Source organism: Dendrobates tinctorius, unplaced genomic scaffold (genome assembly GCF_039654945.1).
Source record: "Dendrobates tinctorius isolate UK_male_01 unplaced genomic scaffold, ASM3965494v1 ptg000135l, whole genome shotgun sequence".
Taxonomy (NCBI): Eukaryota; Metazoa; Chordata; class Amphibia; order Anura; family Dendrobatidae; genus Dendrobates; species Dendrobates tinctorius.
The window spans coordinates 4,486,167-4,511,757 of record NW_027361803.1 but is presented as its reverse complement, the minus strand read 5'-3'; the positions used below and the strand labels follow the sequence as shown (position 1 = coordinate 4,511,757).

The 25,591-nt window shown below is 42.2% G+C and overlaps 1 protein-coding gene across 1 annotated transcript in view; it reads left to right on the top strand.

Moving 5' to 3' along the window:
* Positions 1-25,591, top strand: part of DCC (DCC netrin 1 receptor) — a 1,068,191-nt gene that overhangs the window by 528,333 nt on the left and 514,267 nt on the right. The window contains exon 3 of the mRNA XM_073543872.1: positions 8,156-8,440. Within this exon, the coding sequence (XP_073399973.1) occupies positions 8,156-8,440 (285 nt within the window). The remainder of the gene's footprint in view (positions 1-8,155; positions 8,441-25,591) is intronic.

The following is a 25,591-nucleotide window of genomic DNA, read 5'->3' as shown; positions in this document are numbered from 1 at the left end:
TAGTTTACATTGCTGCTGTTATCGCTGTCATTGTTTTACTGCAGAAGAAAAGCTTTCAGATTATATTATGATTTCACATATAGATATGAGATAGACAAAGGGAAACTGAGATAGAAAGATATAAATAGATAGATAGATAGATAGATAGATAGATAATAGATAGATAGAAGATAGAAGTGAGTAAAACAGACTAGCTGAATCCTAAGCTCTATGTAGAAACAGGGGGGTAATTTTCACTGTAAAAGGCATAAGTGTATGTTTTGGTACAGCAGATTCAGCCAAACATTTAAAAAAAGTTTGGTTCAGGTAGCATAAAAGTACCAGATGAATAGGGGGCTGACAGCACAGCAAACACAGACTCTGCGCTGCGGTTCCCACTTTGTCATACAGATGACAGCATGTGAGCCAGCAGCTGTGACCATCAGTAAAAAGGTTACCGCTGTTCACAGGTGTCAGCTGATGAGAGAGTACTACTCTCATCAGCACATGCTTGCTGTCGCTGATAACAGCAAGAGCAGGCGAGGCTGCTAAGAGTATTCATCAGCTGGCGCCTGTGCTAAAGATAAATAAATAAATAAAATGACGTGGGGCCTCTTCTATTTTTGATAACTAGCTCAGGTAAAACTGACAGCTGTGGGCTGCAACCCTTAGCTTTAACATGGCTGGTTATGAAGAATAGAGTGGTCCCAACACCATTTTTTTCATTATTTAAATAAATAATTGAAAAAAGTTGTCATTTTTGACAACCAACAAAGCTAAAGCAGACAGATGAAGGCTGTTATTCTCAGACTGGTAACGTGCCATGGATATTAGCCCCCCGGCCCAAAAATAGCAGCCCACAGCCGCCCCAGAAAAGATGCATCTATTAGATGCGTCAATTCTGGCATTTTGTCAGCTCTTCCCACCTTGCCCTGGTGTGGTGGCAAGTGTGGTAATATTTGTGGGGTTGATGTCACCTTTGTATTGTCCGGTGACATCAGGCCCACAGGTTAGTAAAGGAAGGATGTGTTTAAGGCACCCCCAATACTAACCCTATGGTCATATTGTAAATAAAAACACCTTGAATAAAGTCCTTTAATTAAAATAAAGACACCAACACTTTTTTAATATAAATTAAAAAAATCAAAGTTATACTCACCTTTATGCCTAATCCACTGAAGTCCATGTCACCTTTAAAAGACAGAAATTAATAATCACCCCTAATACTCACCTGCATGAGCGAGCTGTGAGCAGTGCCATAAGTGAGATCACCAGGGTTCATTAGTTATGAACGCAGGTGAAATTTCTCATGAGAGCTTAGCGCTACACATTGCAGGAACATTGCATCACATCATCGCATCGCATCACTGATGAGGTCACTATCCAAATCATATGGATTATCTTCACATCGGACAGAAGAGTGATATGGTTGTTTATTATTTTTCTTCTTTTACAGGGGTCTTGGGAATCGGTGACTTAGGCGTAAAGGTATGTATTATGGGGTTAGTGCCATGGGGTTAGTAATGGATAGGCATCTTATAGACTCCTCTCCATACTAACCCCTTGTTGTTAGTGGCCATAAAACAGCTGACATCAACCCCTAACCTACTACTCCACTTACCACTACACCAGGGCAAATGGGAGGAGCCAGGCAAAGTGCCAGAATTGGAAACTGCAGCTCTCTGACCAACGGTAACTAACTTACCGCTGATTAGAACCGAGCGGGAAACAGCCGATGTTCAGGGTGCTGAACAAGAAAAGTAACAAAGACTTCCTGGAAAAGTCCATGTTCAGGGTCCGTGAACAGACACTAAGTGTTCGGTACGGACCCCGAACTTTACTGTTTGGTTTCGCCCGTCTCTAGTCATGAGTCACTGCAAAACACCCTGCCAGGGAAGAGGAGCCGAGCAGTTGGGTCAGGAGTTAAAGAGGGGAATGATAAATGCAGGGACTTCCTGTTTCTATATAAAGCAGAGAAAAGAAGTTAGCTGGGTAGAAAGGCAAAATAAGCAATTGTAAGTACACAGTGCTGTATAATATGATTTGTAATATATTAAGAGGATGAAAACTTTGCGAGTGCTTCTTTAATTTTTTTTCTCACCCTAATGCTGTCTTTAGAGCCATATCATCCAGTTTTGTTAAATAATGGAGTTCATTTTGCTTTTGCTTTGAGTGTTTTAGCTCACTCCAGAGCTGAAAGCACATCTACAATTCACAGTGTTGCAGTATAATGCCCTTCATGCGGTTATTGCTGTATCTGAACATGTGCTGCATAGAGGCAGAAAAGCAGGAATCCCTCATGCCTATGTGTACTGTGAATGGCAACCATCATAGCATTGAGTCTCCACCCACAAGCCCAGAGATAACTGAAAATCAATGTAAGCCACGTTCCCATGTTCAGTAATTGGTCAGTACTTTACATCAGTATTTGTAAGCCAAAACCAGGAGTGGGTCCAAATAACATGACATCTGCAGTCATTCCATCAACTGAGCAAAGTGGAAGAGAAGCCGCTGCTCTGGCAATGTGATGTCAGCGGAATGTCGCAGAATTGCTGCAAAGAGCAGTCAGTGACTCCTCTGTACAGGTAGAAATTGATGCTGGGCACAACAGGCATGGAGTTAAGAACTACCAGCCTGTTACCTTTTAGGCACAGGGCCGGCGTCATGGCGCAAGTGACAGGGCCCTGGATAAACCAGGGGGGTGGGCACTCGGTGTCATGAACACCAGCACGCCATGGGGCCTGTCAGTCAAGGGAGCCTGGTGCTAGCACTGGTACCATGCCCCCTCAAATACTCAGCGCTTCTCATTCCTCACAGCTCCATTGTCTTCAGCACTGCCATCTTCTGACTCTGTGATGTCTCAGTTCAGAGTGCTCAATGACAACACTACAACGCGCTCTCTGCCGAGCAGTGCAGAGTCAAAAGACGCTGAGGAGACTGGACCTGCGCAGAGGTGAGTATTTGATCTTTTTATGTATGGAGCAATATATGGGCCCATTATACTGTATGGAGCATTTTATGTGGCCCATAATTCTGTAAGGAGCATTATATGGGGTCCATTATATGGTATGGAACAATATATGTGGCACGTTATTCAGTATGAAGGATTATATGAGGCTCGTTATACAGTATGTAGCAATATACGTGAGCCATTAGACTGTATGGAGCACAATATGGGGCAAATTATACTGTATGGAGAAGTATATGAGGTCATAATGTACTGTACGGAGCATTATATGGTGCCCATTATACTTTATGGAGCAATATAAGAGGCCCATAATACTGTATGGAGCAATATAATGGGCCCATAATACTGTATGGAGCATTTTATGTGGCCCATTATTCTGTATGTAGCATTATATGGGACACATTTTAATGTATGGAGCAATATATGGGGCCATTATATACTGTATGGAGTACTATATGGAGCCCATAATAATGTATGGAGGACTGTGTGGTGCTCATAATCCTGCATGGAGGATTATATGGGGCACATTACACTGTATGGAGCAATAAAAGGCGACCATTTGATGGTATGTAACAATATATGAGGCCCATAATGCTGTATGGAGCAATATTGTATATGGGGCCATTATATACTGTATGGAGCAATATATGGGGGGCATTATACTGAATGGAGCAATATATGGGGCCCATAATACTGTATGGAGGATTATGCGGTGCCCATAATACTGAATGGAGGTCTATACACTCCGGTTTCTGAGCTACTGTCGAACACACAATAGATATCACTCATGTAATGTAAGAAGTGAAATCTTTGGCATTGTACTATTCCTATATTTCTTATCTGTGCAGCATGAATCGTGGTATGTGTTAAAGGGGCCCACAAAGACTCTTTCACTCGGGGCACACGAAAACGTGGAGCCGGCCCTGCATTGGTACATTGTAAAAATAGAAAATAGTCTGATCGAAATCCCTTGAAAGGTCCCACGATCCCCTGTTTACCCAATAATGCAGCAGAGCGACCAATATAATGATACAATACTAGGTCAGGATACAGAAAAGTACAGCAGAAGTAAACAGACTTGTACGGAGATTTTTGATCGACGCCTTATATCCGTAATCATTTTTTTCATGCAGATGCACAGTCCTTAAAAAAACACAGCAATGTGAACAGCTCCATAGAATATACAGGATATATGTTCTATACAGTATGTGAAGAACATGGATAGAATACGTATGTGAAAATGGATGTCGGAGTGAGACTATAGGTCGGGGACCACAGAAAACCCTTGTGTTTCACCGTCCCTGTTCCCTCAGGGGTAGAATGTCTGCTGTAGGTTTGACCTTAATAATGGACTTGGACATGGTATTAATTAACACCGTTATTACATCCAGTTAATAACCTGCCAAGATTCTCACCTACAATTCCTTGGTCTCATGGTGAACTGCTCATGGAAGGAGCGCCAACAAGCAGATACCGCACAAGATTCCCGTCACATTCAGAGTTTCAAATAATTACAGTGCAACATGGAAATTCCATTTTGCGTCAATTCCTTGTGGCGACTTTCACTATTGATTTAACCCTCTGCATTGCATAGGGTACAATGCGCAGCTACGGTAATTCTGCATGTAATACGTGCTGTTATTGGCAACATGCATCAAAGTAGGATAAGTCTCAGGTGAATGAGCAAATTCACTTTAGTGGATGTGTAATTTATCTGAAAAAAAAACGATGGACAGCACACTTACCAAAAACTCTGATGTGCGAGAGAAAGATGGGGGATGGGAGTTAAGGCTTTATTAATATGGAAATAACTTTCTCTAACTTTCCACCATTATAGACTATTGATTCAAAGTTCTGTTTCTATATCACCTATAAGGATATAACTGATTTAGGTCCATAGCTCGACCCCCACAGCTATCAGTAAGAGTGAGTGTTTACGGAGTGTGAGTGTGGACATGTGTATGCGGAGTGTGAGTGTGGACATGTGTATGCGGAGTGTGAGTGTATACATGTGTATACGGAGTGTGAGTGTATACATGTGTATTGGGAGTGTGAGTGTATACATGTGTATGCGGAGTGTGAGTGTGGACATGTGTATGCGGAGTGTGAGTGTATACATGTGTATACGGAGTGTGAGTGTATACATGTGTATGCGGAGTGTGAGTGTATACATGTGTATACGGAGTGTGAGTGTGGACATGTGTATACGGAGTGTGAGTGTATGCATGTGTATGCGGAGTGTGAGTGTGGACATGTGTATGTGGAGTAAAAATGTTTATAATTATGTACAGTGTGTGTATAGCTGTCAGTGTAAGCGTCGGGGCCCTCATTCAGTGAAAGATGATACAGGTGTTGTGAGATGGGGACCCCCAGTCACCCATAACTGATTGAGGGTTCCCTCCCCCATCACCCATATCACCCCTTACTGAATTAGGACCCCTCCTCACCCACATTGACACGTATACACTCATTATACATAAGTATAAGAACTCACACACATGTACTCTATAAACACATCCCCAATAAATATACACACAGAATACCTTACTTTACAGCTGAGTTGTAGAGTGCAGGTGACAAGGCTCCACTCAGTGTAGCTGCAGCCCGCAGACCTTCTCCAAGTCTCTGACCTTACAGGAAAGAAGACAGAAGCGTGTGAGGTGGAAGGAAGGATATAAGGAAGAGAGGAAATATAGAAGGAAGGAAGGATATATGAAAGGAAGGATATAAGGAAGGCTATAAAGAAAGCAGGAAGGAAGAATATAAGGAAGGAAGGAAGAATATAAGGAAGGATAGAAGGAAGGAAGGATATATAGAAGGAATGAATGATAGGAGGAAGGAAAGATATAAGCAAAGAGGGAAGGAAGAATATAAGGAAGGAAGGATATAGAGAAGGAAAAATGATAGAAAGAAGGATATAAGGAAGGAAAGATATAAGGAAAGAAGGCAGGATGGATATAAAGAAGGAAGGACATAAAGAAGTATATAAGGAAGGAAGGATGTAAGGAAGGAAGGATAGAAGGAAGGAAGGATATAAGGAAAAAAGGAAGGATGGATAAAAAGAAGGACGGATATAAGGAAGGAAGGACATAAGGAAGTATATAAGGAAGGATGTAAGGAAGGACAGAAGGAAGGAAGGATATAAGGAAAGAACGAAGGATGGATATAAAGAAGCAAAGATGTAAGGAAGGAAGGAAGGATAGAAGGAAGTAAAGATATAAGGAAAGAACGATGGATGGATAGAAGGAAAGAAGGATGTAAGGAAAGAACGAAGGATGGATAGAAGGAAGGATGGAAGGAAGAAAATAAGGAAGGAAGGGAAGATGGAAGGATAGAAGCAAAGAAGGATGGCTATAAGGAAGGAAGGCTATAAGGAAGGAAGGACATAAGGAAGCAAGGAAGGACATAAGGAAGCAAGGATATAAGGAAGGAAGGATGGCTATAAGGAAGGAAGGATATAAGGAAGGAATGAAGAGTGGATATAAGGCTGGATTAGGGTGGCACAGGGAGTTCTATTATGGTAGTACTGCAAACCTCAACATAGATGCCAGTATTTGCTCCTGACTTGCAGCTGTCTCTGCTCCAAACATACAGAAGCGAGGGGTCGCACCAGATCCTCCCTGCTCTGCTGGGCCAGTCTGACCCTGGATATAAGTCATACAATGGACAGAACTAGTGTTATTCTTCATATATACACAGGACAGACAATTATCAAACTGCTAACACGGATTGCATAGAGTGATGGTAAATCATGGTCATCTTGTGTGACTCGTCTCACGATATCTTAAGCCAAAAGGAAAGATGCATCTGTATACAAATAGATGAATATTGATGGACAGATAGATAAGAGAAATGAGCAAAACAATGTGAGACAAAAAAATTTACTTTTAATTGTAAGAAAAAATTGATTTGGCAAGATGTAGAATTTTGGGGGCTTCAGATTGCTGAAATCAAGCAAAATTGCACCCAGCTTGCCATCATTTTGGATCAGGTAGAGGTTGAAAAGCTATATACTTATACTCACCCATCACGTACAGTAGCCTGGTCTTCTGCTGGCTTACGGCTTCCTTCCGACTCCTCTTCTCTTTTGTCTTCAGTCTTCTTGACTCTCCGGTCGTGAATAAACCTCAGGTGACGTCATGACATTACAGGACAACGCACGTCATGGCATCATCTGAGGCTAGTGAGCGCCGAGGGCACCGAAGAGTGAGGAAGACAAGTCAGAAGAGACTGGAGCTGGAAGGAGCATGTCAGTGGTAGTTTGGGGTGGGGAGCTGCAGCACCAGGACAAGGGAAGGGTGCGGTGAGAGTAATGTTTTTTTCATATCTTAACCCTTCTGTTTATTATAATCTGGGACATGGAGAGACATAAGAGCATTATAAAAGGCACAAGTTGAATTTCCCGGCCACATTTCGAGCAAATTTGAGAAATCGAATTTCGTCATACTCGTTCATCTCTAGCTAGGACGTTTCGAGCTGCATTTCTCTATAATACATTATCAGAATGAAATCTAGACTTTAATCGTGAAGGGGACGTCCTGGTGCAGAATTGTCCTATTTGAAGGTCGCACTGTCAAAGAGTTGTCAAGAAAAGGAAAAAAAAAAAAAGTAATAATTTCCAGGAATTCTTGTCTGATTTGCGCAGTTTCCGGACCTTCGAAGATAAGAAAATAACAAATTGATTTTTTTTATCTAAGCGCAGCTGAGCCCCTATAGATTCCCAATGGCAGGATTTACGTTTGCGATTGCTACCGTAATTACCGTACTTTAATTTTTTCCCTTTTTTTTGTCCATGAGTTTTACCCAAGCTGCTTGGAACGTCCTTGCCGTGTGCTCCATGTCTGTCGTCTGATTGAGGAATCAATCGTCTGCCTTTGCATGGCACGAGCCCCTCGTGGATATCATCGCTGCTCACAAATGTAGTTATTGGGAAACCACAATGTTTTACATGATAAGTGGTTTCTAATTGCAAACATGTCTCCGTATCTATCAATCTGACTCCCTCCGACGGCAGCGACAATACAAATGGCTCCTCCGGCAGCTGCTAATAACGGGAAAGTTGCGAGCGTGAATTAAAGTAACACTTAGTGGTATTATTCTAGTCTCTACAAAGTGGAATTTGCATTCTATTAACTAAGTAGATTTTACCACCGGAGACGTGTCATTTCCATTTTCCGGGTTTAATTGCATTCATTTTCCATTTTTCAGGTCCTCTGAGGTTCCTTTCCCAGACAGAATCTGTTACTTCGTTCCTTGGAGACACCGCTCTACTGAAATGTGAAATTGTCGGGGAGCCCATGCCTACGGTCCACTGGCAGAAGAACCAAGAAGACCTAGTTCTGACCCCCGGTGACACTCGAGTTCTGGTCCTACCATCCGGAGCTTTGCAGATAAGTCGGCTACAAGCAGGAGATGCTGGACTTTATCGGTGCTTGGCTAAAAATCCCGGCAGCTCCAGGACAGGAAATGAGGCTGAGATCCGTATTTTATCTGGTGAGTAGTTTACATCATTAATTGCAATTTAAAGGAGAAGTCAGTTATTGTTCGAGACAATCAGCTGATCACATAGTGTCCTGTTTCTGCGATCCTCAGTGATCGGTGTTGTGAGTTCATTTTTCCCTTCACCAGTGAGGTCTGATGAACTCTCTCTTCTGGCGAAAGAAGGTAGTGAGGCTGATTACCAAACAGCTGAGCAGGTAGATGATGACTGGGTCACAGGAACTGATGACTGGATATAAGGCAGCCGATGCCCTGCTGCCTTGCCGGTGATTTTCCTGCTGGATTCTTGGAGACCAATCTGATTTCTGCTTCTCAAAACTAAGTTTTGCTCTGCCTTTTGTACACTTTAGTTCTGGTTTTGTTTGCCTTGTTTTTTGGAGTTCAGCCATCCCCGGCCGGGGGTGAGCTGAATTCCATTTCTGTCTTTGATCTGTTGATCTCTGGCTCTGTCTTCAGAATATACCTGAGTGCTGATATAGTCTTTTTGAAGCCTAGCGACTTCAGGGCCTGTTTTTCCTATCAGTCTGTTGGTTCATTTTTGGATAGGGTTTTTGCGGATTGCAGACAGAAGCTTTTCTATCCTGTCCTATTTAATTAGCTTGGGCCCCATCATTTGCTCAACCTATCTTTCTATCTATCTGTGTTAGTGTTTTTCATCTTGCTTCACAGTCATTATATGTTGGGGGCTGCCTATTGCTTTGGGGTCTGCTCTGGGGCAGTTTAGATTTCCCCTTTCTGTCTTTAGGCTAATTTAGTTCTCCGGCTGTGATCGAGGGGTCTAGGGCACCGTAGGAACCCCCCACGGCTACTGCTAGTTGTTGTGGATAGGTTCAGGGGTCTGCAATCCGATAGCTTCCAACTTCCCTGGTTTTCTGGACTTAGCTATTATTTTTGTTTTTTCCTCCTTCGGTGACTCATCCATAACAGATCGGCTCTAATCAGTAGGCATTTCATTTTTCTGCAGCACCCCTACAAGACAAGTAAAGCATTACACAGTTACCATTGAAATAAATGTCTTGCCCATTCAATACACTGACTTGTTGGATCTTTCAGACAGATATTCTTTGTATCATTTCTCCTACATGATTCTGAATCTGGATATCTCTTTTAAAGGGGTTGTCCGGCCCAAATCAATATGTCTGTGTCATGATCCAGCGTGGATCTGACAGATTAAATGGATAAGTGAACTTTTTTCCCTTTGGCTAGGTGCCAAAGTGATGTGATTGCCCCCGGTGGCCATTAGAATTATTACACGTGGTGTCGTTCATTCTAAGTTGCCCCGGTGGTGGTGAGCGGTAGTGCACTTTAGTTTCTTTGGTTTAGTGCACGTAATTATATATCAGGTATGAGGCTCTATAAAAGAGAGCCAGGTGTGTTCAATCACTGTTGGTGATGTTGTGTTCGGCATTTGGGAAGCAAGCCTGGGTGAGGAAGGAGCAGAACATGGGTCCTGTGCAGCCCAGCCAGAGGGGACGAGTAGCAGCTATGTGGTCTGCAAGAAGGGCTGGCATGACGTGGTGGAGTCACAGTTTATGGTGTCGGCAGGAAGTGCTTGCATGGCTTGGTGTAGTGACGACTATGGAGAGAGTTGCACTCAGCATGCTGGACTTGGTTGCTGAGAGCTGGACTCAAGCATGCTTGACTTTTTGGGCAGGAGCTGAACTCATCTTTGGGACTCTGTTACTGGACTTCTGCAATTGGTGGTGGACTCTGCTCCAAGGCTGCACTATGGTGAAGGATCCAGTTATGATGATGGATCCGGGTTGAGGAGAAGATGCACACAGGTGGTGGGCTCTGTTGCTAGGAGCGTACGCAACAGAGCAAAGCTAAGTGGTGTTTCCCCTGTATTGTCATTTTCCCTCATGTGTGTTTAGTGCAGTGGTGGGATTAGTTTCCACACCGACCAATTCCCTAGTGAGGGTTTAGGTTCAGGGCGAGCTAGGGTTTTTAGGTTCCTGTGCGTCGCCCGGTGCGGAACCGGCATAGGGAACGTTAGGAGTGCAGGGACACTGGCTCAGGGGAGTACAGGAGGTCTCCACTTCCCCATTCCCTATTGCAGGACCCACCATTGTTAATGTTACCCAGGTTCCCCTTTATTATTTAAATTCGCCTTACTGGAGGCGGGGTTTCCAGACTACTTTATAAATACGTGTAATATCTAAATTCGCCAGTTGGAGGCGGCGTATCCAGCTGCACGTGTTATTATTTAAATTCGTCCCACTGGAGGCGGTGTATCCAGGGTCACGTGTGTCATATGGGTTCGCCTTGCGGTACTCGCTGCATCCAGACACATGTGACCGTGACATTCTGCAGTCACTCTGTGTGACTGTAGACTTGAGAATACCCCAAGTGCACTCGCTGTGCTCTGCGAAGATTTGCCAGTTTCTGAGCCAGGACTGGAGGTGGACTGAAGTTATACTCCCGGCCGTTGCCCGCCCAATGGGCATCGCCTTCAGTCAGTCACACCCACTGGATGGCTGTGTTACTAGTCGGATCGCGGCCTTGCTCAATACGAGGGAATGGCGCGAGGATGCGCCCACTAGTCCGGCTTTGGCTGGGAGTATGTGTAAGGCCAGGGTCACACTTCCAAGTGTGATGCGAGAAACTCGCACATCAATACCCGGCACTCGGGACCGGAGTGTGCGGCTGCATAGAAATACATGCAGCCGCACACTCCGGTCTCGAGTGCCAGTGGCAGCGCTGGGTATTGATGCGAGAGACTTGCGTGAGTTTCTCGCATCACACTCTCAAGTGTGACTCCGGCCTAAGGCATACATACCCTTCGGGTCCAGCTAGTAAAAACCTGTCAAATCCACGCAGTACACAGTGCCTGAACTGGAGTGAACTGGGGGGATATGTAAGTCTGCAGTCACACAGAGAACCTGGAGACTTATCAATTTAAACCAGATGACCCCTTTAATTCAAATTTTTCTAATAGGATTTTTGAAATGTGTTTTCTGAACCAAATAAAACCTCTTAAAGGGAAAGTGTTCTCAGAAAATAAAGCATTACTTAAATCGGATATTTGTGCTACATGTACTATAAAAAATAAATTGCCAATTTTTATTTCGTATCACGATCTTTATTACAAAAAAAAATAAAATTAGTGATTTTGAAATTTTCACACTGGCCACTGGGGCTATTTTAAACTTCTACTTTCTGACCTTTCAGGAAAAGTTTCCAGCAGGCTCCATATCATCAGAGGCAGGATTGCATGGACACAGCTGATATGTCACAGGTCACCTCCTCCCTCTCCCTTCACATTAACCTGTGATTGACAAATAAACAGATAGATATGAGATGCATAGATTTGAGATAGATAGGTACAGTTGTGTGAGAAAGTGTTTGCCCCTTCCTGATTTCCTATTCTTTTGCATGTTTGTCACACTTAAATGCTTCGGATCACCAAACAAATGTAAATATTAGACAGAGATAACACAAGTAATCACAAAATGCAGTTTATAAATGATGGATGGCCTTTATTATTAAGGGAAAAAGAAATCCAAACGTATCGGCCCTGTGTGAAAAGTGATTGCCCCCTTCCTTTAAAACATAAATTAACTCTGGTTTATCACATAATTGGGAAGCTCAGTTCAAATTCCCTAGCCACACGCAAACCTGATTACTGCCACATCTGTTCTCAATCAAGAAATCACTTAAATAGAACCTGCCTAACAAAGGTAAGTAAACCAAAAGGTCTTCAAAAGCTAGACATCATGCCTTGATCCAAATAAATTCTGAAAGAAATTAAAAACAAAGTAATTGAGATCAATAAGTCTGGAAATGGTTATGAAGCCATTTCTAAATCTTTGGGACTCTAGCAAACCACATTGAGAGCCATTATCCACAAGTGGCGAAAGCATGGAATAGTGGTAATCCTTCCCAGACGTGGCCAGCAGACCAGAATGACCCGAAGAGTACAGCGATGATGCATCCAAGAGGTCACAGAAAACCCCACAACAACATCCAAAGAACTGCAGGCCTCACGTGCCCCAGTTAGTGTCAGTGTTCATGACTCCACCATGACTGGTCGAAAATGGTCTGCACAGCAGAGTCCCAAGATGAAAACCCATGCTGAGCAATAAGAATATAAAGGCTCATCTCAGTTTTGCTAGAAAACATCTTGATGATCTCCAAGACTTTTGGGAGAATACTCTGTGGACTGATTAGACAAAAAGTTGATCTTTTTGGAATATGTATGTCCCGTTAAATCTGGTGTAGAAGTAATACAGCATTTCAGAAAAGGAACATCATGCCAACAGTAAATTATGGTGGTGGTAGTGTGATGGTCTGGAGATGTTTTGCTGCTTCAGGATCTGGAAGACTTTCTATAGTAAATGGAACCCGGAGAATGTCCGGCCATCTCTTTCTGACCTCAAGTTGACGCACACTTAGGATATGCAGCAGGACATTGATCCAAAACAGACCAGCAAGTCCACCTCTGAATGGCTTAAGAAAGACACAATTAAGACTTTGGAGTGGCCTAGTCAATGTACTGTCCTCAATCTGATTGAGATGCTGTGTCATGACCTTAAAAAGGCAGTTCATGCTCAGAAACCCTCCAATGTGGATGAATTACAACAATTCTGCAAAGATGAGTGGACCAGAATTCCTCCAGAGCGTTGTAAAAGACTCGTTGCCAGTTATCGCAAACGCTTGATTGCCGCTGTTGCTGCTAAGGCTGACCCCACCAGTTATTAGGTTTAGGGGGCAATCACTTTTTCACACAGGGCTCTGTAGGTTTGGATTTCTTTTTCCCTTAAAAATAAAGAACTTCATTTAAAAACTGCATTTTGTGATTACTTGTATTATCTTTGTCTAATATTTACATTTGTTTTTTGACCTGAAACATTTAAGAGTGACAAATAGATAGATAGAAAGATATGATATAGATATGAGATAGATGATAGATCGATAGATGGATAGATAGATGATAGGTAATAGATACATAGATAGATAGATACTGTAAATAGATGATAGAAAGATAATTAATAGATATACAGATAATAGATAGATGATAGATAATAATAACGAGAGATAAAAAGATGGTAACAGAGATAACAGCCAACTGAACAGATTCAGCTGATGGCCTCATAAGGTGCATGGAGCCTTAAAGAGAACCTGTCAGCATGTTTTTGCTATGTGATCTGAGATCAGCATGATGTAGGGACAAATACCCTGATTCCAGCGATATATCACTTACTGGGCTGCTTGGTGAAGTTTGAAAAAAATCCCTGTTTTCTCTGCTGTAGAAGTAGCAGTGGTCAGCATGTGGAGTTCGTCCTAACTCCACCTACACCCCTGATTGGCTGCTTGCTACAGGAAGATACCAATCAGTGGTGTGGGTGGGGTTACTCAGATTAGCTGGACTGCCTGGCACATGACACCTAGCTCTGCAGTGATAATCTCCGGCTGATAAACCACTGATTGTATTAAAACTATAGCACACAGCCTAGTAAGTGACACATCGCTGGAATCAGGGTCTCTGCACCTACATCATACTTCTCTCATATTACATAGCTGCTGACAGATTCCCCTTTACTATATATCTATACGAGAATGATTTCCATTGTATATCATGCATTAGTAAATATCACAAGTAAAATTCTCCGTTTTTGTTTTTTTTCCCCGCGTGCAACTTTAACATCTAAGCCCAATAAAACTGCATTTGACAGCTGTAATAAAGCGCCCCCATTAGCGCATTACACGTAACTGCGGCCATTTACAGCAGACGCTAAAGACCCGACGATCGCTTAATGTTAATCTTCGCCGGTGGAGTAATATTTTGCAGCGCGCTAACAATGCGGCATCTATTAAAGGCAAACATAAAAATGATAGAAACAACAGTCATGTTATTACACCGGGGAAATTAGAGGAACATGAGTGACACTGTAACTTCCAATAACGCTCTGTCATTCCTAGACCAGCCATCGAACGGGGGGAAAAAATGGGTCCCTGAGCGATCTGCGGGCCGACGTCTCCCACCATGACACTTCAGAGTGCAGGGTAATTATCTCATAGTCGGTGACTTTGTAGAAAATTATTTGTTTTGTTTAAAATAGCAAAAACGTATCACCGCCACTGCCGCCGCCCGCGACGGATGATTTTTCATAGAAAAGAATCCTCTTTAGGTCTAATTTTTACAGATCTGGCATTTTTCCCAGCAGAACCAGATTTTACAGTAACCTAATGTGCGATCTCGCAGAGCCGACGTGATGTATGGGCGCGGAGCTGCAGAGGTTTCAGCTGTGTCACAATGGAAGAAACGAATATATTTTATTTATGGGATGGTAGATAAATAGCAGAGAGAAAAAAAAAGAAACATATTTTAGAGTGTTTACCTGCGACGGGTGATAAAAGACAAGAAGGGCGAGAATTCATGTCGACCTGATAAAATGAATGAGAAGAAATGCGTGATGTAGTGCCAAAAGCCAACACTAGGGGCAGTGATCCAAATAGGAAGACTTGAAAGTATCCCGATCCCAGATTTTCTTCCACAAAAGGGTTAAAAAAATCTACATTTATACACTATCAGGGAATTCCAAATTAAAGGGTTGTTCACCTTTCGGGACATTAATTTATTTACATGCACTTATTTTGGGATAGAAATAATTTTTGCAATTGGGTTTCATTAAAAAAAAATTGCACCTTTTGGCTTTTTATAGATCGTTTGCTGCAATGTCTGATTTCTGGCTGCAGAAGGAGTTAACTGAGAATCTGTCAGTGAGCTCGCTCTGATGATCTGACAGGAGAGTTATGACCACAAACAACATAAAAGAAAAGACTGTAAAAGGAAAACAGAAATTTTAACTGCAAAATTAATTTTTTTTAGACCCCAAAATAAATGCAGTTAAAGGGGTTGTCCAGGTTTGGGGGTCCAAGTCACTCTATGTGATTGCAGACTACACAGCGTGCAGTGTGACAGTTGTCAGGATTCTCCGCTGACAGTGTCTGTAGTAGGCGGCATGTGACCGGAAGTATGCGATATGCATACATGCGGTCACATGCTGACTAGACGTGTGTGGCCTCACTTATTACAAGTGAATTGAGCGAGGCTGGTCACGTCTAGTTGGAATGTAGCCCGAAGTATGCAAATTGCATACTTGTGGTTAAATGACCGCCCTCTCTCGGCGCCGGCAGCGCAGCAGAGAGTCATGACAGCATTCAGATTTGAGCCCCAAGACTGCAGATTTGAGCCCCAAGCCTGGTCGACCCCTTAAAGTAAAAAAAAAATTGTCCCCAATGTTAGAAAGCCTTTCTCAGCATCCTCATCTGTTGACTAGAATGGTTCAAGATGAAAGATTGTCTCTTGTTTTGAAGGACTGTTTTTTATTATACAGACATCCCATTAACGTAATTCCTCATTTCCCCTATGGGGGTGCTATAGGGAAATTAAATACTTATCTCTAAGTTTACTCACTGACTACAGCAGTTCACTGTAACTTGCTCTTTATTAAGTGACCCATCTAACATGAAGGGAATTTCCAAAATGGAGAATCCATTTAAAGAAAGACTGTCAGAAAATTGATACGGAGGTATTAAGGTGAAAGCACCGAGCCCTCTGTTCCAAAAAGTACACGGTAGTCTTGCTTTCCAGCTGACACTTTAATGACAAGCCCTGGACTCTCTTGCCGACAGGCACAATTTTGCAATTTTTATGTATGGTTTGTCCACACTTGGCATTATAGTTTCTGCGGGGGAGGTACCCGTATGCGTGCTCCACCCCCGCAGAACCTGCATTATATATAAAAGTGAATTTGTTTTTCCTAAGGGGGCAGATTTATTGAGGCCCCTTGGCTGTAGGTTGTGCTGTCTTTATGGCATCATTCTAGCTGGTATAATTTGGTAAAAGTTTTTTTATAACTGTAGTGAAGCATAGTTTATGCTTTTTAAGCACAGAAGCTGATATACGCTGTTATCAATTACGAGCCTACAGGTAAAGGTATAAGTTGGGAAATATTCATAATATATTGTTGTGGCCACCCCTACGACGATGGCTGTGAACCCACTTTAGTAAAGCAGTTCGCCTTGGCGCCCCATACTATTTGTGCTGCGTGCCCCATGTCATTCACTGTGGACATAGCACCCCGTCACTTTAGCCCCTACTGTATATCTGCTTATCTCTGACGGATGACTCAAGCTTTGCATGAACTGAGCCCACCATAAGTCAAGGATTCCCTTCACCCCGAACATACAACATGCTGTATCTCTAGCAAGAAGGCAGTGCGATTACCCCATAAAAACAAGAAACTTCTGGATAAAATGTAGAGTGATATTTGACGAGTGACATTTGCTCATCTCCAGAGCAGTTATCTTGTTCCAATCTACTTGAAAGACTCGTTCAATCTCCCCGCACGTACAGCACACCTCTTAAAAGTAGCCTTCACAAGTTTACACCAATTACTAGTCCTGATGTGTTTGACCTCCTCGACACTGCTTTAAGTAAATGCACCGATGCCGTTTTTCTCCCGACGCGCCACTTACAGTAGACGGTACCCCCCCGTCCGAGGTCAGGCTATGGGGCTTCCATTAAAATGTCACAATCTCATTCTTGTAGAGTCTCGCACTCGGCGGATAACTTTCTGGATATGATACAAATACATCATTAATATTACAACGTGTGATTACCTCTGATGATAATGTCGGGATCGAATGGACGCAGCAGTGAATCTGCAATTTACATCAGGATGAAGTCAAACATAAATACAACCCTAAGACCCCTTTTGGGCCCCTCAATGCAAAATTTGAAAAGGGCCAACAGGTATCACACATCATTTATAGACCTGTTCTTATCACATCAGAAAAGGAATAATTTTGGACCCTCTCGAACTCTAGAGTCCCATCGGTTTCCACCATATACTTTCTAAACGTTCCGAACAGGTCCTGCAAAAGTTTCAGTTATTTCCCCAAATCTGTGACTTGTCCAAAAACTATAATGGATCATTTATACTTCCGGTCTTTTCGTATGGGGAAAATGGATCATTTTGGACCCTCTCAAGCTCCAGAGCTTCGTTATAAATCTATCTTCTCCATCCACTAAAATAAGTCGTGAACTCCATTGTTCCAGCCATAGAATTTCTATAAATGCCAATCAAATCCTCTTAAGTTTTGGCAATTTCCTTAAATGTCAAGCGTCGTTTAATGAAATAGTTTCTGCCCGTGATGCAGGAAGATTTCTAGGGTCCCTTAAGCTTCAGTTTGAGTATGTAGGCACTTTCTGTACCTTCTGAAATTCATCTTTGTACATCAAAAAAGAATCCATCGAAGACCATATGCCATTGTTCGTTAATGGTTCTAGCCATAGAATTCCCAAAAGTTGCAGCCAGTTCCTTAAATCTGTGACTTGAATGCCAACTGTCAAGCATTGTTTCTAAGACTGGTTTCTTCACGCAGGGCAAGAGGACTTCTACAAGTAGGGCAAGAGCACCATTCGGAGTACGAATATAAGTTCTGTACCTCTTATAATTCCTCTTTGTACATTGAAGGAGAGTTCACGAAAGACAAGCCAATGTGCCCTAATGATTTGAGCCATAGAATTCCCATAAGTTACAGCAGCTTCCCCAAATCTGTGATTTGACCGCCAATTTTCATGCTTCATTTGCATTTATGGTCTCTTCATACAGGGCAAAGGAACCAGAGCTTGAGTATAACTAAAACTTCTCCCCCCACTATAATAAACCCAAGTCTCATCTGTTTCAGCCATAGAATTTTTATAAGTGCCAATCAAATTCTCATGAGTTTTGGCCATTTCCCCAACTGCCAAGCATCGTTTATAGCAGGGTTCCCCAACTCCAGTCCTCAAGGCCCACCAACAGATCATGTTTTCAGGATTTCCTTAGTATTGCTCAGGTGATAATTGCTTCACCTGTGCAATACAAAGGAAATCCTGAAAACATGATCTGTTGGTGGGCCTTCAGGACTGGAGTTGGGGAACCCTGGTTTATAGAACTGGTCAGGAATGAGGACCTTTTGAGCGCCTTAAGCTTCAGCCTGAGTGTGACTACAATTTCTGTACTTCTTATACTTCCTCTTTGTTCACCCAAAAAATCCACCAAAGAAGGCAACCAATGTGTCCTAATGGTTACAGTCATAAAATTCCCATAAGTTCCATCCATTTCCCCAAAATTGTGACTTGACTGCCAACTATCATACATCATTTATAGAACTGGTCTCTTCATATTGGACACAGGAACATTTTTAGCATCTAAGATGGCCATGGTCAGAGTACAACTACAATCTCAGTACCTCCTATAATTCCTATCTGTATACCCCAAGAAGACAATCCAATGTGCCCTAATAGTTCAAGCTATGAAATTATTGTAAGTTTCAACCATTTTCCCAAACAATTGAAAACTTTTTTCTTATTATATGTCAAAGAGACCTTTTGGGTCCTCCAAAGATTCAAGACTCAGATGTAATATTTCAAAGCCTGAACAGACAAAAAGGTCCCAATCAGTGAGTTCCCTCAAGGGCCAGCCAGTGTCCATATGAGTTGTACAAGCCATTGACTTCTTACATAATTTACAATTAATGTATCCTCATGGAAAAGATGGTCTGATAGTGACTGTCTCTTCTACCCCTTTATAGCTAGTTCCAGAGCACCTTTAAGAGGACCTTTTATGTCTCCCGATACATCTGTTTCAGAAAATACTTTTAATTTCTCCCCAAAATAAGAATTTTTTTGCCGTAGTCTATGCCATTCCTCTGTTTTTCATTCAAGAAATGTGGAAAAATTAATTGACGACTGGGTGATACCATTCCATGGAATTCTCAAATTTCAATTATTTCATGGAGAATACATTTATTTGCTAAAGTAGACTTGTGTGGAGAGGTGACCAATTCTACTTAATTTTGCCCCCTTGAGATGACCATCCAAAGTGCTCATTGGATTTAGCTAAAAATTTCCAATAGATTTCTCATTGGTAATAGGGTGGTCCGTTATCAAAAGTCATCAAAGTCTTTTCCTATGGGACAATAGGACTCTTTTGGGACTGGATGCCCACCAGAGCTCCTATATGGTTTAGCTATGAGTGATAAAATAGGTAAAAATGTAATTTACAATCATTAATATTCTACTCATTTATGGTTTTCTATTATTTAGTTTTACCAAAAATGTATAAACAAAGGCAGAAAGTAATCATCACCGACACCAACACTCTTTTAGAGAGAAGAAAGACGACATGGCTCCATCCAGCAACTGCTCACAAAATGCTGGAGCAGGGAGGGCGCTGTGACAGTTCTGGTACCATCTGTGCACCAATGTGTTTGACAGAAGTCGTTAAGTAATTTTTCCTTCCATGTTTTATAACGAGCGCGATTTTCAACTAGCAGAAGAAGACAGTAAGCTCAATCGCATCAGATCAGAAGGCTCAATATTCACCACGTGTTTCAGGGAGAAAGTAGATTTAAAATGTTGAATTCTTATGTCCTGTGTCTCGATCCATTTTTGGATCTGTGTCAGATTCTGGATTCTCTCATATATAACCTTTTTTTCTTTCAGGCCATCGGGGGTTAACCCCTTCACCCCCAAGGGTGGTTTGCACGTTCATGACCGGGCCAATTTTTACAATTCTGACCACTGTACCTTTATGAGGTCATAACATCTGGAACGCTTCCATGGATCCTGGTGATTCTGACATTGTTTTCTCGTGACATATTGTACTTCATGTTAGTGGTAAAATTTCATTCAAATAACTTGCGTTTATTTGTGAGAAAAATGGAAATTTGGCAAAAATTTTGAAAATTTTGCAATTTTCCAACTTTGAATTTTTATGCCCTTAAATCACAGAGATATGGCACACAAAACACTTGATAACTAACATTTCCCACATGTTTACTTTATATCAGCACAATTTTGGAACCAAAATTTTTTTTTGTTAGGAAGTTATAAGGGTTAAAAGTTGACCAGCAATTTCTCATTTTTACAACACCATTTTATTTTTAGGACCACATCACATTTGAAGCCACTTTGAGGGGTCTATATGATAGAAAATACCCAAAAGTGACACCATTCTAAAAACTGCACCCCTTAAGGTGCTCAAAACCACATTCAAGAAGTTTATTAACCCTTTAGGTGCGTCACAGGAATTTTTTTGAATATTTAAAAAAAAATGAACATTTAACTTTTTTTCACAAAAAAAATACTTCAGTTTCAATTTTTTTTATTTTACCAAGGGTAACAGGAGAAATTGGACTGCAAACGTTATTGTGCAATTTGTCCTGAGTACGCTGATACCTGATTTGTGGGGGGGAACGACTGTTTCGGCGCATGGCAGAGCTCAGAATGGAAGGAGCGCCGTTTGACTTTTTCAATGCAAAATTGGCTGGAATTCAGATCGGACGCCATGTCACGTTTGGAGAGTCCCTGATGTACATAAACAGTGGAAACCCCCCACAAGTGACACCATTTTGGAAACTAGACCCCCCAAGGAACTTATCTAGATATGTGGTGAGAACTTTGAACCCACAAGGGCTTTACAGAAGTTTATAACGTACAGCCGTACAATTAAAAAATCATATTTTTTCCACAAAAATGATCTTTTCACCCTCAATTCTTATTTTTCCAAGGGTAACAGGACCCTAAAAGTTATTGTGCAATTTGTCCTGAGTACGCTGATACCCCACATGTGGGGGTAAACCACTATTTGGGCGCATGGCAGAGCTCGGAAGGGAAGCAGCGCCATTTGACGTTTTTGGCTGGAATTGAGATCGGACACCATGTCGCGATTGGAAAACCCCTGATGTACCTAAACAGTGGAAACCCCCCACAAATGACACCATTTTGTAAACTAGACCCCCTAAGGAACTTATCTAGATGTGTGGTGAGAACTTTGAACCCCCCAGTGCTTCACAGAAGTTTATAACGCCCGGGCGTGATAATAAAAAATTCGTATTTTTTCCACAAACATGATCTTTTAGTCACCATTTTTTTATTTTCCCAAGGGTACCAGGAGAAATTGGACCGCAAAAGTTGTTGTCCAATTTGTCCTGAGTATGCTGATACCCCATATGTGGGAGAAAACTACTGTATGGGCACACGTCGGGGCTCGGAAGGGAAGCAGTGACGTTTTGGAATGCAGACTTTGATGGAATGGTCTGCGGGTGTCATGTTGCCTTTGGAGAGCCCCTAATGTACCTAAACAGTGGAAACCCCCCACAAATGACCCCATTTTGAAAACTAGACCCCCTAAGGAACTTATCTAGATGTGGGGTGAGCACTTTGAACCCCCAAAGGCTTCACAGAAGTTTATAATGCCAGGGCATGAATATATAAAAATCGTATTTTTTCCACAAACATGATCAATTAGTCCCCAATTTTTTCATTTTCCCAAGGGTAACAGGAGAAATTGGACCCCAAAAGTTGTTGTCCAATTTGTCATGAGTATGCTGACACCCCATATGTGGGAGAAAACTACTGTATGGACACACATCGGGGCTCGGAAGGGAAGCAGTGACGTTTTGCAGACTTTGATGGAATGGTCTGCGAGTGTCATGTGCGTTTGGAGAGCCCCTGATGTACCTAAACTATTGAAACTCCCCACAAGTGACCCCATTTTGGACACTAGTCCCCCACGGAACTTATCTAGATGTGTAGTGAGCACTTTGAACCTCCAAGTGCTTCACAGAAGTTTATAACGCTCGGACGTGAAAATAAAAAAATCATTTTTTTCCACAAAAATGATATTTTTGCCCCCAATTTTTTATTTTCCTAAGGGTAACAGGAGAAATTGGACCCCAAAAATTGTTTTTCAATTTGACCTGAGTAGGCTGATACCCTACATGTGGGGGGTAAAACACTGTTTGGGCGCATGGTAGAGCTTGGAAGGGAAGGAGCACCATTTGACTTTTTCAACTCAGAATTGGCTGGAATTGAGATCTGACGCCATGTTGCATTTGGAGAGCACCTGATGTGCCCAAACAGTGGAAACCCCCAATTCTAACTCCAACCCGAACCCCAATACACCCCTAACTCTAATCTCAGCCCTAACCCTAGCCCTAACCCTAACCCTAGCCCTAACTCTAACCCTAGCCCTAACCCTAGCCCTAACCCTACCCTAACCCTAACCCTAGCCCTAACCCTAATGGAAAAATGGAAATAAATACATTTTTTTTATTTTATTATTTTTCCCTAACTAAGGGGGTGATAACGGGGGGTTTGATTTACTATTTATGGCGGTTTTTATATTTGGCAGCTGTCGCACGCTAAAAGACGCTTTTTATTGTGAAAATAGTTTTTGCATCACCACATATTGAGAGCTATAATTTTTCCGTATTTTGACCCACCGGATCATGTGAGGTCTTATTTTTTGCGGGACGAGTTGACGTTTTTATTGGTACCATTTTCGGGCACGTGACATTTTTTGATCGCTTTTTATTCCGATTTTTGGGACGCAGAATGAACAAAAGCCAGCGCTTCATGAATTTCTTTTGGGGGGTGCGTTTACACTGTTCCGCGTGCGGTAAAATTGATAAAGCGGTTTTATTCTTCGGGTCAGTACGGTTACAGCGATACCTCATTTAGGTCTTTTTTTATGTTTTGTCGGTTTTATGCAATGAAATCTATTTTATATAAAAAATAATTATTTTTGCATCGCTTTATTCTGCGAGCTATAACTTTTTTATTTTTTCGCTGATGATTCTGTGTGGTGGCTCGTTTTTTGCGGGACAAGATGAAGTTTTCAGCGGTACCACGGATATGTATATGTGTCTTTTTGATCGCGCGTTATTACACTCTTTGTTTGGCGGTATGATAATAAATCATTATTTTTTGCTTCGTTTTTTATTTTTTAAGGGGATCGGTAAAGGGGTTAACTAATGGGATAGTTTTATAGGGCAGGTCGTTACGGACGCGACGATACCTAATATGTGTACTTTTATTGTTTTTTTTTATTTCCAAAAAATGAATTTATTGGGGAATATTTTTTTTTTCTAATTTATTTGGCGATTTTTTAAAAATTATTTTAACACTTTTTTTTTTTTTTACTTTATTACATAGTCCCAGGTGGGACATCACTGTCCTGTGACAGATCGCTGATCTGTCACATCACAGATCACTGTGACAGATCAGCAATCTGTCACAGGCAGTGCAGAAGGCTTCCTCATGCCTGCGCTTTGCAGGCACTGAGGAAGCCAGCTTCCTGCAGGCCCCTGAAGGCCAAGGTCGCCATCTTGGATTCAGGGGCCTGCAGGAATGGAGCCCCCCGCAGCAGCGCTGCACATTGCGCTGCCGTGGGGGGCTCAGGGAAGCACGGAGGGAGCCCCCTCCCTGCCGATGCTTCCCTTTAACCCCCGGTACACCGCGATCGTGTTTGATCGCGGTGTGCAAGGGGTTAACGTGTCGGGGGCGGTCCATGACTGCCCCTGACACATTGTGCTGGGTGTCAGCTGTGATAATCAGCTGACACCCGGCTGCGATCAGCGGCGCTCACCACGTGGGTGCCGCTGATCGCGGTAGACGTGCTATCTCGTCCATGGGCATAGGGGCCCGGGTCCCTTGGACAGGATAGTACGTCGGATGTCAGGAAGGGGTTAATATCAGTTTTTGCCCCCAGTGGCTGCTGGTGTAATTGCATGGCTGAACTATCTGTTTTTCCCCCCGGTGGCCGCTGGTGTTACTACTACATGTTAAGTTAGTCAGCTGGTGGAGACCACTCCCACCTTCCTATATAAGGTCACCAGGTTCACCAGCTGACTGTTGGTAATAGCAGGTCCTTTGTAAACCAATCTTTGAGAAGAGAGGAGCTATCTGGAGCAGTTGTGTTTCTGCTGAAAGCTGAGTTTGGGTACCTTACTCTGCTGCCTCAGAGCATTGGCAGCAGAGAAAGCAAAGTTGTTTGTTTTTCCCTGTCTGTTGTTTTCCCTAGTGTTGTATTAGTGCAGCGGTGGGACCAGTGTCCGCACTTACCAATTCCCTACTGAGGGATAGGTGCAGGGTGAGTGAGGGCTGAGGTATCCTGGTCCGCGACGGTTTGAAAGAAACCATATAGGGATGTCAGGCTAGGTCAGGGACACAGCCTCAGGAGAGTGCAGGAGGTGTCCCTTTCCCCATTCCCTATTGCAGGGCCCACCGTTGTAATTGGGTCCCCAGTGTCCCCTTGTCTGTCTTAGTTGTTTTTGTGACCGACCGATCATCGGGTCGCGTCACGCAGGGCCAGTCACATCGTGACATTCTGCCTATAAACCATTGCGCCGTTTCCTCTAGTAATGAGTAGACTCTCACAACCAAAATGGCACCATAGTGCCAAAATGGCGCAAAGTCCGACTCGATCCACCCAGCGCAAAGTCCGACTTCATCCATCCAGTGCAAAGTCTGACATTCATTTCACATTCTCTCAGATCACAGAAGCTTCAGTTCAACAAGGACAATACGCTTTTACCGAAAGAAAATAGCAAAATTTTATTGACGTCCCGAGCGTCTGTTATTTTACACGCTAGAACGAGAGACCCCCGGCCCGGTAGACAGATCGTTAACAAATGAACAATTGGTTTTATTGACTGTCTGTATGAAATGGCAAGCACAGCCTGAGATGAACCTTACCCTCAATTTAAGTGGGGAGGTGAAAAGTTTCCAGTTCATTTTACGGTTCTCTAAATATTTGGAATTGAAAATAGACTTTTTTTGTAGATATTTTAGAATCTTGAAATATTTTTCTTATTTTAGTTATTAATTGTGGGACGTAAAGTTCATATTCACTCAAGGATTCACACCACATTCTGTTACTGCTATTGTTTTTTTATTATTATTATTATTATTATTATTATTATTTTTTTATTTATTTTTTTTTTTTAATCAATCCAGCCCAAACACATTCTGGAGCACTGTACAGATATTGGATTTACACCATATATTATATGTCCTTGATAGAGTTGAACAAATTGTTGGAAATTCTAATTTATCAAATTCGCTGAATTTTCCCAGGAAATTAGATTTGCAGCAATCAATTCTATCTATCTATCTATCTATCTATCTATCTATCTATCTATCTATCTATCTATCTATCTATCTATCTTCTTTCTCTCTACAGCTGATATCTGCATTAAGAATGAATTTGCCGAATGATCCCATCATGTTTCTGTAATTGCACTGATTGGGACGGCTGATGATTACATTTCCCCACATTTTACAATTTTCAAAACCTTTTGCAT